Source organism: Branchiostoma floridae, chromosome 3, assembly GCF_000003815.2.
Source record: "Branchiostoma floridae strain S238N-H82 chromosome 3, Bfl_VNyyK, whole genome shotgun sequence".
Classification (NCBI taxonomy): Eukaryota; Metazoa; Chordata; class Leptocardii; order Amphioxiformes; family Branchiostomatidae; genus Branchiostoma; species Branchiostoma floridae.
Window position 1 is genome coordinate 8,950,854 of NC_049981.1, and position 18,054 is coordinate 8,968,907.

The following is an 18,054-nucleotide window of genomic DNA, read 5'->3' on the forward strand; positions in this document are numbered from 1 at the left end:
CCGTTAGGTTTTGACCTGTAGCAAGATTTAATGACAAAATAGAAAGCCAGATAAAACGGACTAAAAAAACGTTAAAAAACAGCCTGAGCCTAACCTCTGCTTGGAGAGTAGTTTTCTGCAGAACGAGAACGTGGACAGGGAGTTTATCTCGGTGTGGTTTGTGGAGAATGCAGCGAACCCAAGACATTGCCGGAAACAACAACCGAAGAAACAGTTAATCCAGAAAACCTACAAATTCAGGAGGGATGCTTGGGTCAACAAGGCCTGGTTTTATTACAGCTCAGTGGCACCTGTTGACGACGCCCCCTTCGAAACTGTCTGTCGTGCAGTGCCATGTGTGTGTCCATGTAGATGATGTTTCTTCACATTGTACAACCCTTTATTCACGATTTTCTCCAGAGTAGAGTAAAGACTTGAGTACGTAGATCTCTTCAGTTAGAAGCCGTTCTGATCAAGTTTTATTTTGAACGCACCTCGCATATAGTTATGTTGGGAGAACTAACCACCATATTGTAATACGACTTGATCTATATTTGTTTCTGCTTGCGCTTAGATCCGTATTATCTGATTACTGAAAGTTGCGCATGTACTGGTAAAAATTGGCCAGTACAACCCTACAAAGAAATAAGGGGAAAGGGTAAAGCAATAGGAAAAACTGATTGTGTGTACAGAATACGTGACACAGATTTGCAAAGTGACGCATGACGAATCTTTAAAAATACACGTACAAAAAAAATGATAATGTGGTTCTTTACAGTTCTTAAAATGTCAAGCAAACAATGAGGGGAAAAGGCCGTTATATAACCGCCTTGATAAAACACATAATTTAGCCAGGCTAAACATGTACAACACGTAAGTTTGTTGTCCCGAAAATGTTTTTCGTTCAGAAATTCAGGTCATGAATGAATTATCGATATCCACATCATCAAATGCAAATCATGTGAGCATCAGGCATGTCCACAGCAAAAAATACAAATACAAATACAAAACCAATCTAGACCGGACGATTCTAGTTCTAGTTCTTAATCCGCAAACCTCCCATAGGAGTATCACGCGGATGGGGGAGGCGCAGCGGCTGGACTACGTACATGTATGCGATGACAGCAGCATGTTCTTGAAAGTGTCCAGTGAGGGGCTTTCGACGATGTGGGCGGAGAGGTTGTTCCATTCAGGAATTGTCCTGGCGTAGTAGGTATACTTTGCTGTATCACAACTGCATCGTAGGGTTCGGTATTTGTGAGAGTGGTTGGCTCTGGTGCTCATGTGTGCTGGGATGAGGCGAGTAGGCGGGATGGCCACAAGGCTGTTGGTAATCTTGTACATCATTACAAGACGTGCGACCTGACGTCGCGACTGGAGTGACGGCCATTTCAGGTCCTGTAGGAGGGCAGTAACACTGACATCAGACCTGCGGTGGTTACTCGTCACGAACCGTGCCGCTCTTCTGTTGACCATTTCAAGTGCGTCGATGTCCTTTCTCAGGTAAGGATCCCAGACGACTGCCCCATACTCGACGGTGGAGCGGACTAGGCTGAAGTATGCAGTCTCGCGGACTTGTCGAGGACAGTAGCGGAGATTTCGACTGAGAAAGTGAAGTGTATGGTTGGCCCGTTTCACTGTTGTGTTGACATGAGATGACCATTTCAGGTCATTACTGAAAGTGACACCGAGATACTTGGCTTTCTCTGTCTGTTGGAGTAACTCGCCACACATCTCATACATCCAAGTGAGAGGGTTCTTGTTACGCGTGATGGACATCGTGTTACACTTCTTAGGGTTGAATTTCATGCCCCAAGTAGTTGCCCAATCCTGTAATGCGATGAGATCTCTCTGCAGGATTACTTGGTCTTCCTGCCCGTGGATCTCTCGATACACAAGACAGTCGTCGGCAAAGAGCCTAGCAGTAGTTCCAGGTGTCAGGCAAGATGGCAAGTCATTTATGAATACCAGGAACAAAATCGGACCGAGGACCGTGCCTTGAGGAACTCCAGAGAGAACACGCGTTGACGGGGAACACTCGCCATCTGCTACCACCCACATGGATCTGTCCTGGAGGAAAGAGCTGATCCATCGCAGGATGGGACCCTTAATGCCGTAGTGAGCGAGTTTACTGAGGAGCCTCTCGTGCGGTACCGTGTCGAAAGCACGACTAAAATCCAAGATACCCATGTCCACTTGCACCTTCTTGTCGTAAGCTGACGCGAGATCGTCGACGGTGAAAAGCAGTTGGGTTTCGCAAGAGTGGGCTTTGCGAAATCCATGTTGGAAGTCTGTGAGGAGATGGTGTTTCTCTAGGTGGTTCAGGATGTGCTTACATAAGACATGTTCCATGAGCTTGGATATTACACAGGTTAGCGAAACTGGCCTGTAGTTGCCCGGATCATGTACTCCGCCTTTTTTGAAGACAGGAGTTACCATGGCCTTAGTCCAGTCTTCTGGGACACTCCCATGTTGTAGTGACTGGTTGAAGAGGGCTGCAAGCAAAGGGGCTAGCTCGCCAGCTAGTTCCTTGAGTACGCGATTCGGGATCCCGTCAGGGCCGGACGCTTTGTGCGGTTTACGTTTTACGATTTACGGATAACCAAAAAATTGCAGGTAGTCATGACCGTTCAGTGAAACATGCTCCGTCCATACTTGGCCTTTGAAATCATAGATTCCTACAGGTCTTTCGATGTCGGAGATTCTAACACGGCAAATAAAATATACAGCTTTGACTCACGGTAAAAATGTTGTTATCTGGGCTGTTTCGGGGAGTAAAACTATTGTTTTCGTTACTCCACCAGCCAAACCCAGCGCAAAGGGAAAACAATAACATGACCCCTGCTTGACCCCACCAACAAAGAATGAGAAGTCCCGTAATTTCTAAGGAACTTCTCACTAACTTATGAAAGGGTGGCTGTATATCAGTGTATGTATTGAAAATAAACAAGTTTTTTGTGATAAATGAAGAAAAAGAAAATTCACATTTTCCTCGCTACAACGGTAAGAAGACAAATTGTGGTTTTGATGCGTTTGCTTGTGATCGCCATTCCTCTTCGCAGCTGACGGTAAAACTGGCGGTTGAAGGCAGGCATCGCGAAGTAGATCTTGTGAGGAGACCTCGTACTCCCGTTAATTACATAAGATACGCCTTGTTCATAATGAATAGCGGGACACAAGATGTTCCTATTTTTCTCGCTGGTAACATTAATTTCTTTGATAATCTTCGCTAGTCTGGAGTCTCTTTGATGGTCAAGTGCTGTTTAATCGCGCTTCGAGCTCGGTTCAGAAAAACTCCCTGCTATGCAGCGATTTGTGGCACATGTGGCTTACATCTTACATGATAGTACTTACGTGCAACTTTGTATTTGTAACTAAATTTCCTTATTTTGTACGAATAATGGTACATGTATGGGCAGCTGATATTTTCCACGCCACAGTCCAGTGGACTACTACTACAGTCCATGGCACTGTTTACTTGGGCACGGTCATTTCACGCCTGATTGATAACACAGGCCTTCGTTAATCCCCGCGCGCCCGGGCCGGACAGTCAGGGCAGCCCACCATGTACCAATTATGGTTAATACTCGTTATCGCCACTGTTTGTTGGTATAGTATTGGTCTGACTGTGTATGTTGGTAAGTTAGTGCAAATAGAAACGCACAACGCTAGAATGTCAGGAACGTTAACAGAAACACGATCCTTACCTGTTGAAACCGAAACTGAAGTCTGTAGAAAAGTCATAAACAGACCGTTGTACTCCAATTCAAGACACATTCGTCGATTGACAGGGGCGTGATGATTTCCGCCTCCCGTGCCGCACCCGTGCCGCACCGGCTGTGAAGTTGTGCTCCAGGAAAGTAAACAAGATAATTGCAGGGGCGGGGACATGATATAAACTCCATCCCTAGGAGTTCTCCTTCCCTGGCACTGTTGTCGAGCGCCGTACTTGTGTTGTTCCATTTCTACGGTATCAACAGTATCCTATTTGTCCTGTTCGCCATTGATCCTCCGGTATGAAGTGATGCGGAAAACTGCCGTCTGAAGCCTAAAGTTGTCTGTGAGCTAATGCGCCCGCCGTATAGCGGGCGCCCAGCACCGCCCGAAGCGAGAACATGTCGAGGGTTGGGTGGGCGGGTTCGCTTTAGGCCCCAGACGAGGACGGAGGATCTGGCAGCATGCACGTTGTGCTCAGGTGTGCACCTCTATATATACCTGGTAACCGGAAGTGACGTCATCCCTATCGGACCAATGGGCGAACAGAATAAATAGTATCCTATTTGTCCTGTTCGCCATTGATCCTCCGGTATGAAGTGATGCGGAAAACTGCCGTCTTTGCCCCAGCCCTCTTTGGCTGTTATGCTCCTACCTATTTCCGGCATTCAATTGCTTTCACTTCGTCGCCTCCCTACTATGATACTTTCCAGAGGTATCTATTCGCTCCTTTCCTCTTCCTGAATACTGTTAAAAATCACTCCCTATCTTCATCCCGTCTTCCCGTCCTTATCATCACTCTCTCGCCTTTCCTCTCCCCTTACCCATCCAATCCCTTTCTTATATCTCTCGACTTGTCCCCCACACTTCATCATGTTCTTCTCTGAACTTCGTCAAAACAACGCTTACCCACTCTAATCGGCCGCAGCGCGCGCTTCGAAAACTGAGGGAAAATCAACGCCGAGAATACCGATCTAAATTTCTCCACGTACAAAAGTTGAGCGAAAACAGGAAGGAATGAAAATTCTTCGAATGCTATCCTATCTTCTCGGCGACTATGGGAACCACGCCCTTCTGATGTCCCATAAAGGGAGCTCTCTAGTGCATCTGGCAAATTCCGCAATGTTCCGAAAAACAACAAGATCCTATGCGCACAATTTCAAAAAACGCAAAACATATTGCTCACTCCATTCCTTATGCCCGTGTCCCACAAACACTATAACCAAGCCTCAGTCCGGACCAAGTCCTTACACACTCCCGCATAGCATGTTATCCAGCCTTCCGCGGAACCCCGTCGCGCTGGATAAAATCGCCAAATGTCAAACAAGAGCGTACACAACTTTTAGGGTTTTCCAAGAATCCAGCTTTCCGCGGCACCCCTTCGCACTGGATGATATCACAACAAATCACGAAAAAGGAAAAAAAGAACACAATTTCTCGGATCGTCCGGCCTTCCGCGGAAACCCTTCGCACTGGAAACGTCACACCGAGCTGAAGAAAAACTGCACATTTTTTTTTTTTTTGGTCATTCAGCTTACCGCGGAACCCCATCGCACTGAATGATATCTTGCCGTGCTAAAAACGGCGTCAGACCAAAGACGTTCTTGGTCAGACCAATCTCAAAACAGGGTTACTCGATTAGTTCCTAACCATCCAGCATCCCGCGGCACCCCATCGCACTGGAAAACGACATGTCAAAATCTATCACGAAAAGTAGGGGGAAAATGACTTACAGTTCCTTGAGTTGTCGGCGGGGTTAGCTGACCGGCAGGGGCTGGGCGGTGTCGGGGACCGGAGCGCCAGTCGACCCTGATCCTCTGACCGCTGTCCCTTGTAGCACTATATTCAGCACAAAGAACATGGTTCACAACATAAAACATCACAGCCTAACTGTTCGGCTAACAGGTTTCCTGGCGCGTCTTGAGCCCTCTCTGCTGCTAAAGCTTGTGCAGGCCACCAACGGGTCCTATCGGGCCGCACATTTGGCGAGGTTGATGGTGGCTTGTGCCGGCGCTGGGTGGTGATGTTTCCCGCGCGTCCCTGTTGTTGGAGGGGGAGAGCGTCAGACCTGTATGAACAACACGTGAACCATGACACAATGGGAAGGGACGGGCGCCCGGCAACAGGTCCGGTCCCAGACAGACAAGTCTACAGACATACGCATCTTCACACCGCCCAGCCTCCACATGCGAGCGAGCCGCGTTACGGGAGGTTATCTGGGCCACGCGTGTCCACAACTCAAACACCACGCCTTACAGGTACGCACTCATACACATGCAAACTAAAACAGATGGTAGCAGAAAACCCCAACACAGCCTCCTGGACCAAGCCATTGTCTTTCTCTGTTCCTGCCTGAAAAAAATTCACGAAAAACAGAAAATGACATAAAATCTGGAAACTCTCGTTCTGCTCCACACCTCAGCATTAAAAGCCAGCACACACAGGTTTCCTTTGCAGAGGAGAGAAAGGATGCAAAAAACATGGCGACAAAGGAATTTCAGAGAACCACCGGCTTGCCACGTGGGCACCAACTATCTGCTTGGATGTGGCTGTCGAACGCTGCTAAAAACATACACAAAGTCACGAAACCACACAAGAATCACTCAGCTCCACGCAGAACAGAACGCCAGCGTGAATTAAAAACGTCCTAAACTCGACCCGGCCTAGAAAAAAGGATTGAAGCTGTAAAACGAAAAAATGGTGTAAGGCGGCCATCCTCGAGCCGCTAAGAGCTCATACATATGAATACGCGATAGAAATGCAAATGTTAGAACAAACAGCCGGCCCTTAGAAATTCCAGGCATCCAGCACAGCAAGAACAAGGACGGTACATGTAGCTCTGCACTCCTGAAAGCACACACGGTAATTGAAACACGAGAGAACACGGAATATCTCGTCAAACCTTCCGGGGGACCAAGCAACGTCCCCCGTACACCGACCCGGCGATACCGCTAAACCCTCGAGGTCCCTTCGGCGTCCCAGACCGACCGTCTCTGGGCGCTGGAACTAACGCAAACCTCCTGTCGGCATCTTCAGCTTGGACATGTTTGCTTCGGCGGTGCCGGTGGAGTGTGGACCCAGACGTGGTCGGGGAATCTGGCAGCATGCACGTTGTGCTCAGGTGTGCACCTCTATATATACCTGGTAACCGGAAGTGACGTCATCCCTATCGGACCAATGGGCGAACAGAATAAATAGAATGGACTATATCGCTGGGAACTGGGAACTCCAAAGTAACCTAGGTACAATAGTAATAGTCAACATTGGGGAAGTCGATTATTAATATGTACATAAACTGTTTATGTGCTAATCAATGTAGTTCATAGATAGTTTAGACTATTGCAAAGAGGCAACCCTAAGAGTAACATCGACTTACCTTGCTTGTGTGACTCGTTTTTTGTAGTTGAACAATTTCTCGTTTCCAAGCAGAACCAGAAGTAAGTACATGTACTATCAACAGCTACTACTTCTATATAAACTTGATACAGGTTGCAAAATGGACGAGGATGTGAAGTGTGTATTGTATTGTAGAAGCCATAAACAGCTCATTGTTCTCCCATTAGACCGATTGACAGGGGCGTGATGATTTCCGCCTCCCGGGATGAACCCGTGCCCGCAGGGTAGTTTACTCAAGGAAAGTAAACAAGATAATTACTGGGGCGGAGATGATACTTGACAAACGTTTTCAAAAATTTCTACTTGGAGTCCACTCAAAATATTCTAGTACGGCGTGAGAAGAGAGGAACTTTTCCCATTATAATATTTGCTAGAATTCAGCTCATTAAGTACCGGCACCGTTTGGTAAACTTACCTGAGGACTGGTCCTTACACATACATGTACAACACCGTATTTACTGGCGACCATGACTGGATTAATCATGTTGAGGACATTCTCTATTACCACAGCTTTGGACAAATATGGTCAAAACCTGAGGTTTATAAAGCAGAATACATTGCCAACCAACTGCGCATCCGGCAACAAGATATATCCATACAGGAGTGGTTTAGTTCTATTGAAAACGATTCAAAACTAGTACTGTCTGTAACGTAGCAAATCAAAAGAATATTATGAACAAAAAACATACCTTTATGATATAATAACATTAAAATTTGCAAAGCAATAACTAATTAAGAATCAGTAGCCATAAATTGAATATAGAAACAGGCAGATACTATACAATGTAGCCCCTGACCAAAGGTTCTGTCCATTCTGCCCAAAGTCCAAAGAAGATGAATTTTACTTTATAATGGAATGTTTCTAAATACACTTTTTTATGTAATGAATTATTCACATTGCTCAAATAAAGTACAACAGATTTCAAGAGACTCGATGCTACAAACAGATTTGTATATATCTTTAGATGTCACAACCCACATAATGAAAAAAATTGGCAAAACAAGGACTGCTTTGATATTAGAAGGAACATCGATACTTATGATTAGCCCACTCCATTCCAATACTACAACAAATGCAAAGAATAATGTTAGTCCTTATTGTTACATAACTTTCCAGTTTCCAGTTTGAATCCTGCAGTGCCACCGATCTTGTGCCCATGGGAAAGGCACTTTACGCGGCTTTCCTCACTTTACTCAGATGAAAATGAGTACCTAGCTTCGGCTACGGCTGTCCCTCAGAACGTTAAATGAAGGTCCTGTGTTTAAGGAGAGCAACACCCCGCGCACTTGAACCCACCAAACGTGCGGTGTGCGATGGTGCAAATCCTGCTGTCTGGAGTTGGTGATTCACTGCAAATCACCAGGATGGAGGCCTGGCGAACCTCTGCCTCGTATCAGCCACACAGTGATTTACTGTCATTCACCTGAACGGGACAACTGGCACATCCCCATCTTGTAATTAGCCATACGAAATGGTATGTCACTCCGTAAGGGGCGGTATAACCCCGTTGTGTGTAAGCACGTCGACCGATGATAATGACCTATATTTTGTACTTGGTGTAATACTTGTTGCCATGCATTTTACCGTGTACAATTGTCGTGCTTAGTTCTTCTACGGCCAATGTGACATCTTTGTCCGTACAGGCTGCTCAGAGATTCCAAGATTGAAAACGAATAAGAAAATATAACAATTAATTGTCACCTGTGTCTTGCAATTTCATAGTCTTTGTACATTGCTCGCAGGCAGGAGATAATGACCAACTAGGTTGAATGATGACAAGGTTATAGTTCATTTACTTATTTGCAGAGACGTCATAGAACAAACATACGTCAGGCCCGCTACAGAGTAAAGCGGAATTCCTGTGATCTCGTATTAAGGCACGGTCACATATAGCTCGTGCGATCGCTGTACGATCGCTAACTAAAGGCATTTGGCCGGACAAAAATGTACGTACATGTATCAACTTTCTTGGTACACAAAATGTAATCTCGAACCAGATCCACGGTGCGTTATGTATAGTATCAAACGCCCCATAGGTGCCGGTGCCCGTTTGACTCCCTTAGCCGGCTATAGTCCCTGGCCAGCTTTGATACTATCTTATGGCACCGTAGGGTCTGCTTGGAGATTACACAAAATGCTGTTTTTGATCCATGTCGGTGGTTAGTTCTGGCGCAACCTGCTTGAAACTCCCATGGCATCAAAATCATACAACAATCGCAGGACCTATGTGACAGCGCCCTTACGGGTAGTTACCTAGTAGCAATTACCTATTCTACGACGTGCGTGCGTGTGTGGAACACAGTTTCAGCACCAGAACTTGTTGATACAGACCTGTGTCACACATTTTGCACATAAGAATATGAATCAAGGCACGTTTTCTGTACTTTCTTTAAGCTCAAACAATACTACGTATACCTTTTCACAATGATAACCACACATCTGCATCCCTCCTTACATCAATTTATGACTATTATCATCAGTAGCATTCTGCTAAGTAATCACTGAAGTCACAACAATATGATGTAAACCTTGACATGCAGTGGTTCTGATATAGACCCGAGTCTGTAACCCAGGTGAAACGTGCCTGCTACCTTCAGTGTTATTGATAATGACTCAACTTCCCATTCTTAACATATATTCTGATAATATAGTGTTTTTTAAAAAGAAAAACCCAGGATTTTATCAGGGCATTCAAAAAAATCCCGGGTTTTTAAAAGAAAAACCCGGGATTTTATTTGGGCACCCCATAAAAATCCCGGGTTTTTTCAAAGAAAAACCCGGGATTTTTTAAAAAATCCTGGGACAAAAAAAAAATCCCGGGATAAATCCCGGGATTTTTCTATATTCAATGAAGCATGAAGACTCCCACTGGGGGGTATAATGATCCGTTGGGTAACAAGGAACATTTTCACAAAATATCTGATATATAGGTGTAGTTTGTGAAAGGCTACAAGCATTAGTCCCAAGTGCTCTGCTCAGTCCCATTTTAATCTGCTCGATGTTAAATGTATCTTATCACTGCTATATTTAACTTAATACAAGAAGCTGCATATATCATATATATATATACTATATCCAGTGGACTGACCAGAGCACCCTCCAGGCATGTAGCAAAGTTGTAGCCACGACCCATGATGAGGACTGACTTCTGCTGGTACAGCTCCTGAGCCAGAGAGTGGACCTCCTCGTCAAGCTTCAATACCTCCTTGATCTTATCTTTGTGGCAGCAAAGAAAGAAAGTATTAGGATGATAGAAATCACAAATTTGATCATACTTTTTTGTGCATGTGAACCAACTCAACCCCAGAAATTCTGGAAGCCTATGGCAGTGTGCAGTTGATATGGCATGACCAGTAGAGCATTGGGCTCGATTACTTGCCATGCCCCCGGCGTTGTGCCCTTGGAAAAGGCACTTTACACTTTCCTTGACCAGTGCAATAGCTCAGTGGTTACCAATGTAAGTGCTCGTTTTGGACCCAGGAATCCACACTGTGGCCATATTATACCAAAGACGGCACAAAAATGGTACATACTGCTTTCTCTGCAGTATGGGAGTTAAAGCCAATTATTTTCCTCCATTTTCTAAAAGACCCATCTTTACAACACAAAATCGACTACATTTGTAAAAATTAATCACAGATGAGCAATAAATGAACCATTTATAAACTGAGTATTGCCCCTTCATGCAGACCACCGGGTGAAAATGAGTACCTAGGTTTGGTTAGGGCCATCTCTCTGACAGGACGTTAAATGGAGGTCCAGTGCCTGAGGTAGAGCCACACCTTGAGCACGTTAAAGATCCCACCACACTTATCAAAAAGAGTCCTTCCCAGTGTGAGTGGTTTAATACAAAACTACAGTTCCACAGCCACACCTGGGGCAATTACTGTCATATTAATGGGCACCTGAGTGGCACCGAATGGCAGCTTGCTACAGACACTTGTGACAGTCGTAATGAGGTCACCTGAGTGGTGCCGAATGGCAGCTCGCTCCAGACACTTGCAATTTAGCCCCACCTATTGTAAGCTTCTCTCAATTCAGCCCCTGGCTGCGAAGAAACAGTAGTCGGCCCACCCAATAACAATAACAATTGACATACCTGGCAGGTCCTTGAGACCCTTAATGATGTCCGCCCTTCTCTGTTGCATGGATATTCTGTCTTCACACATCATCAAACCAAACATCACCAGAGCAATGAACTGGCTGGTGTATGCCTAGAACACAGGAGAAAAGTGTATGCTTTAGAATGTTAGTTTCAACCTAATATATAACATGCATTGGCATAATACCGGTACTAAGACTTATACCGGTAGATTAAAAATACTGGAACTTAAAGAGATCTACACATGCAACAATAGTTATTTCTGAGCTGTGCACACTTCAGACATCTAGGTGTCCAATACATCATTTACAAAGCATCGATAACAATGCATTCGAAGACAACAAGGCCAAAAGTTTTCAGTATCTTTTTCGGGGTAGGCAGCTCGTCGTGGGACGAACACACTGTCACATTCATTGCCAAATTTATAGATCATAATTACACATGCTCACGGCACAAGACGAACATGATTCAACAACAATCTTGAATTTCTGTTGGTGACCTACAACTCATGTAAAAGTGTGACGAACCGTTGCATAATAGCCCGGATCTACGACTGAATGGGCAAAATTGAACGTACGCAGCCATTTTCCCGCCATTTTTATATCTACGCTAGCAGTGAAGTGTTACGTCATAGCGGTTGTGACGGACAGAAGTTAAATGAAAATTCTTGACAGTATACGTCCGTTTTCTCATGACATTTTGTATGCTCATGCAGGTTTATGTTTTATGCATTTACTGACAGAAAAGGAAGGAACATCAGAGGATGTATAAATGTACATAGCGGCAGTTAATTGTGCCGTGTTTCTTCCTACCGGTATTTTGTACCCCCTCCCAACCACGCGCCCGTTCGCCGTGTAATTCCGCGGCGTGTTACAATTACAATATTACGCTTTTAGCAGGACAAGAGTGGCAGAAAAGTTACACAGAAGAAGTGGCAAGGGTAAGCTATAACAGCAACATGTAACTGGAGAAAATGATGCGTTGACAATTTGTCAAATCAGTATGGCTAGAGAAATCGTCGTAAACGTACCGGTATTATGATAATAGATGTTACTAGTACAAGTTTCTGGTGTTAATACATACAGCCTGGCACACACTACAAAATGTATCTATACGATCATGGTAAGCATTAAGTAATGTAAGTGGTTTCATAACAGAATTTTTTAATCGAATGAGTCAAAATTTGGCACAGAGGTAAAGGCATAACGGTAAGGTAAGGTAAAGGCATAACGGGGGCCGCCCTAAGATCCCCCCCTTTTTTACGCGCTCGAACTAACGGCGCTCCATCACTAGTTGCCAAAGAGTGGTCAAGTTTTGATCAATGAATTTTTAACACATTCATCTAGAGACCATACTTGAATAAGGAAGGCATCCATACTGTTCATGAACTCTTCACCCTCCGCGTTACAACTGGCAAACACCGACGACGCTATCGTGAATAAGTTCAGAACATTTATTGACTTACAATAATTTGCTGTCACCATACCTTGGTACTAGCCACACCAATCTCTGGTCCAGCATTGATGTGTACCCCACAGTCAGTCTCCCTGGAGATGGAGCTGCCCACCACGTTAGTGATCCCAACAGTCAGCGCACCACGTCCCTTACAGTACCGCAGGGCCATCAGGGTGTCCGCAGTTTCACCTGCCAACATGTCACAGAAAACTATTCACACAACCAACAATTGCCATTTCTCAATCACTTTAGCAGCTACTAACAGAATTTCTATTTAGTTGACACTCTTTCCATCATCATTTTTTTTTCTCCAGCTCTTACCTTTTATAAACATGGAAAGGATCCATAACAGGGTTATTACAACTCTGGTACAGCTTCATTGTTTTTATTTGTCATTATGTATCACCCAGGCCGAATTTACGTTCAATAATGGTATTTCAACTGTTCTGTGTTTTATAGTATGGCCACTGCACATTTGTGGCACCGCCCACAGTCCGCCGGCTTTCTTGTTGCCAGGACACTGTAGACTTGGTGGCGCCTTCCGCTGACTTTGCGACGGTCATCAAAGGCTGCTGGCTATCAATCATTGGCAAGTCTTCTTGGGAAACGCAAGTTTCAAATGTCCGTGTTTGCCAGTCAACAGCAAACTTCTTGCTGCATTACTATTACATTCCTTGAACCACAGCGGTGCTTCTACAAAATATTAGATGGAAGTTCCACATCCGTGAATGATGTGACATGATGGGGCCAACGTGATAGACAGAGAGGACAACAGATGTACCTGCTGGATAAAGGAGTCTGTATGGATTAGGAAATTTATTCTAGTCATCATATTATCCATAAGAAGTAGACGAAACTGTTAAATCATTTCACCGTTAACTGTCATGGATGTTTTACGCTCCTTTGCATTTGGGACCTTACTACTTTTAAAATTGTGCCCCTGGCTTCCACAATCAAGAAAAGGGGATCTCTTAGGAATTTTAAATCATTCATCTTTTGCCCATAGATTTAGTTCTACATACAATAAATAGAGATGACTTTAACCGCCTTTAAGTTACATTGATGTAGCCACCAACGGTCTAAAGCGCTGCCTGGGGAAAAGGCTACAGATTGACAATTATCCAGCAACTCATAGCAAAAGTAATCAAATTTCGAGATCACCAAATCTTATGAGGATAGGCTAGAGAATTCGAATAATTATACAATGAATATCTAAAAGGCAATGAGGGGTATCTGCTGCCTTAGTCCAAACTCAGTGTCTTGTTGACAGCATGATTTTTATTTTGGGAGATGACTTGAGACTGCACTGACCAGACTGACTGATGAAGAAGCAAACATCATCCCTGAAAATGGGAGTTTTCCTGTCCAGGAAGTCTGAGGCCAGCTCTACCATCACAGGCAGCTCAGTCAGCTCCTCCATCAGCTGCCGCGTCTGACAACAAATAAACAAAGTATGATTACAAGTCTTGTTATTGGGTGGGCCGACTACTTTCAAGGGCTCAAGATTGTTGGCACATGAATGGATTCCAACCCAGGACCTCTGGTTTGTAAGTGGAACACCCTGCTGTTATGCAAAGTGATGCCAAATCGAGAGAGTTGGAAGTATGTGGAAGAATTAGCTCCCAATACAAAAATGACCAATGCAATGAGTGATTTTAAGTACAGATACAACTTGTATGCTGTAAATCTGTAAAGCCTGCGATGTTCTTGTAATATTCTTTTTAAGCAGTACCTGATTTTACCTGAAAGCATCTCCTAAATCTGTAACAAAACTAAAATATAAGGAACTGATCGATATTTAGCAGGGAGAGGGCCGGACATCAGAGGGTCAGGTCAAATTTTTTGAAAATATTCAAGTCGCCAATATATCACTGCGCTCCCAGTTGGAAATGTTTTGGCGCCATACTTTGGTACCAGTTTTCATCGCGAAGCAGATCTATCGCCTCTAGCAAAACTTGGAAATTGAATAGCTCAGCAGTATGGTCATAAATATGTGCTTCAGAGAAGCTATTTCATTCTTTTGATATCCAAGTATAATACAACTTTATCCAAAGAGCACCAAAAAAGTATTTGTACACGGATTTCTCGTAGGGCGTGCTCCCCCGCTCTGACCCGCGGGCGCTCCCTTGTGGAGGTCCAGGAAAATTTTTGAAATCTTGACCCTCTGAAATTTTGCTGGTAGACCAAGCTAATTTTTTTTCCTTGGCCCTCCCCCCAGATCAAAAATTTTTGCCTAGGCTCTCCCTAGGCTCAACATTTTTTCCTAGGCCCTCCCCAAGTGGGATCCCACTTCTGACACCAACTACTGTCAGGAGGGCGCGAGACTGAAGTGTGTTTTTGAACTCCTTTAATCAATGAAATCCTACTACTTTCACTGTCCTAAGCTACCCCTGAGTGATGAAGCCCCATCTGCCTACCCAGGTCACTTGTGGGCTGGGCCAAGTCTTTCTCTGTGACCCCATCACACATCATGACACAATGTGCTAGGGTTACAGCCCATTTCAGTGTAAAAACACTACATTATCGCAACAAGTTCTGGGTTAATGATTGGAAGTTAATCGTACCGCCATGGCTGAGTGGTAACTTGTTCCACACGCAATGAAAATCAGGCGGCGACAGCGCTTCAGTTCGTTGATGTGCTGCTTCAGGCCACCAAGGTGAACTGGACAGAACACAAGACTCTATGTAAATGGCTTTCTGCCTTAGACATCCCCTCTTCACAATAATCATTGCATATGTATCATACATCATACAGGACCATATCTCATTGTTCAACATTTGTGGCATTTCTCTTTTCGTTTTTACACAGTCACATGCTATTATGATAGAATATACTTGTGGAAAGATGTCAAACATTGATTCATTGGTGTTGTGTTGTGTTCCCTGACTCCTTGTAGTGCTCTGTTGACTACGATTGATGACTAGGAAACACTGGATGAGCGGACTAAGATTTATTCTATAACTTTCTAACTCTACATGTGACTGGTGTAGTGATATAAAAATAGAGCAGTGATTTGACTGAGAGTGATTCGGTCCAAGGCCCCATAAGGCATGCTGGATATGTAATTATCTGCATATGTAACAATTGGTGACTATATTGTTTAAAAGATTAGGATATATGGGAACTCCTTAGTCAATAAGTCCAACCTTTGTTGTCATCAAAGTTGATCCTTCCCCTCATGGTGTTGACAACAGACTCAGGCTGCTCAAAGATTTCCTTTTGCATGAAGGTACTGTAGTTACCTTTAAGGGAGAGGTCATATTCATAAGGGAAAAGGCACAATCATAGCATAAAGTTCATCTGAACTTGGTAAATGACAGATGAAAGAAGACTAACTTTATCTAACCCACACTTGACATGAATGGAACTTACATGAACTTGAATTTTTGACCAACTCTATCAGCCTTTTTCATGGAATGGACCCGTCTACTTTTCCTTCCAGGATGGGACACATGACTGCAGTTAGAGACACATGACTGCAGCATTGGGGGCAGCACAGATTATCTGGCACCAGCCATTGCTACAGTCACATGGCTCTGATGCCATATTACATGACATACATGTACATGTACGTGTAGCAGCAGACGGGTCCATTATTTCATGTCAGCTGAAAGTTAGTTTTGTTTTCGTTTCTAAATATTAGATAAAGTTTAGTCTTCTTTCATGAGATATAGTCATGTTAACTAATTGCATTATTTGACTGCCTCTTAGAATAGACAGTGGTGGACCATGCACAACTAATATGGAGCCCTGTAGGATGGTATACAAACAGTAATAATTAAAGCTTGTACTCACCTCGCATGATCTGCTGGATCTCCATCTGAAGAGTCTGCACCTGCCTGGTGGAGGACTCGTCTACTGAGCGCCGGATACGGTGCAGGGACAGACCTGAGGGGAGTGGGGTGGAAAGCGGTGGTAAACTGATGTACACTGTACATGTACATGTTAGAATCAGCAGCACTAATTAAAAACTACATGCAGCAGTGTGTTTTGAAAGTTCATCTGTGTTTGAAGAAGTAATTCTGAAAATATTACTTCCCACACAAAATTTCAATGTTTTAGTTGGAAATTACGTTCTTTTTTATGAGCTTGTTAAAGCCTCATGAAAATGTGTTGTGATCATGAGTGGAAGTAGTGAGTGAATGTCAAACAGGATAGTGCAGTACTGCATGTTCTTTCAAGGATACAAAAAGCAGGCTCTGTGAATAATCAACACCCACGTTTCAGTGACCATCTGTCACCTTCCTCAGGGAAATTCTGACTGGTAATATTCTACACTGAAGCCAAGGTCTCACTGCTAGGATTGCAATCCACAACTTACACGAAGTAGATATTTTTTGCAGTTATAGACATAAATTTCTATAAGATGACGATGTGGGAAATAGAGGGTCCAAAAATCCCCCCCTTTCCAATATTTTGAGATGCATTCATCTCAGGGAGCTGGCGGGAACACTGACTAAATCATATAACAAAAGATTACAGTGACTGTGTGTTTTTTGCATTCAGATGGGTACATGTCAAGATGTCTGAAGAAAAGAAAACTCACATCCATCTGTAACAGCAGCCACATCATCATCCTCCATAAAGATGACACGGTTGGTGTGCTCGATGATGGCACTGTGGAAATAGGCAGTTAAAGTGTCCCCAAAAATTAACATTTAAAAAGTGAAAGCGGTATCAATCCAGTTTAGGTCGATGAAGACTATTTTTCCACTGGTCATGACAGAGAAGACAGATGCTATGTACATTCTATGATTCATTCTAATTCTTAGTTTTGCAATGATTTTCTAAAAGATTTGTTTTGAATGGTTAAAAGGTAATTTCCTGGCAGAAATCTTTTTTCGGGCAGGTTTGACTGTAACTTGAAGTTTGCTTAGACTTCTTATTTCTTGTCTCCAGCCAGAAAGAAATGTGTCTATCAGGCGTTTTTTTAAATAAATTTCTAAACTGATTGGCATTCATGGCAGGGTTGAGCCAAAGAGTTTGGAAGCCACGTCTACATACATTGTAGCATGTCTTGTACAAATGTACATGGACAGCCCAGTCTTGTTGTAGCTGAACAGAAGTATTGTATGCTTTCTTTACAAGTCTGTCATTTGGGAGGCTATGAAGTCTAAGCCTGGGAGTATTTTATCAACTGTGTTTATGAATCAATGCACAGAGGAAAAACTCCTAGCCTACCCCTGACCGCGGCATTAATAGAGTGTAATTTTGCAATAGTTCAACAGTACAAACTCTAAATCCGCAATTTCGTAAGATATTGTTACGTTCTGTCTGTATGTTTGACTGATAGATAATGTTCAGCTTTTCGCTGTATTTTTTAAATCTGACAAGGACAGGGCGCTGAGTGGAAGGGTCTGATGTTTTGCCAATATGAGAAGCTCTAAGGATGTGAGTTTCTGATCC

General features: G+C 43.8%; 1 protein-coding gene across 2 annotated transcripts in view; it reads right to left on the minus strand.

Moving 5' to 3' along the window:
* Nucleotides 1-18,054, minus strand: part of LOC118412080 (glutamine--fructose-6-phosphate aminotransferase [isomerizing] 1-like) — a gene marked incomplete in the record, with an annotated part of 89,160 nt that overhangs the window by 24,778 nt on the left and 46,328 nt on the right. For both annotated transcript variants that reach the window (XM_035814707.1, XM_035814706.1), the window contains 4 exon segments: nt 15,213-15,309; nt 15,795-15,890; nt 16,444-16,536; nt 17,195-17,265. In XM_035814707.1, coding sequence (XP_035670600.1) covers nt 15,213-15,309; nt 15,795-15,890; nt 16,444-16,536; nt 17,195-17,265 — 357 coding nt within the window.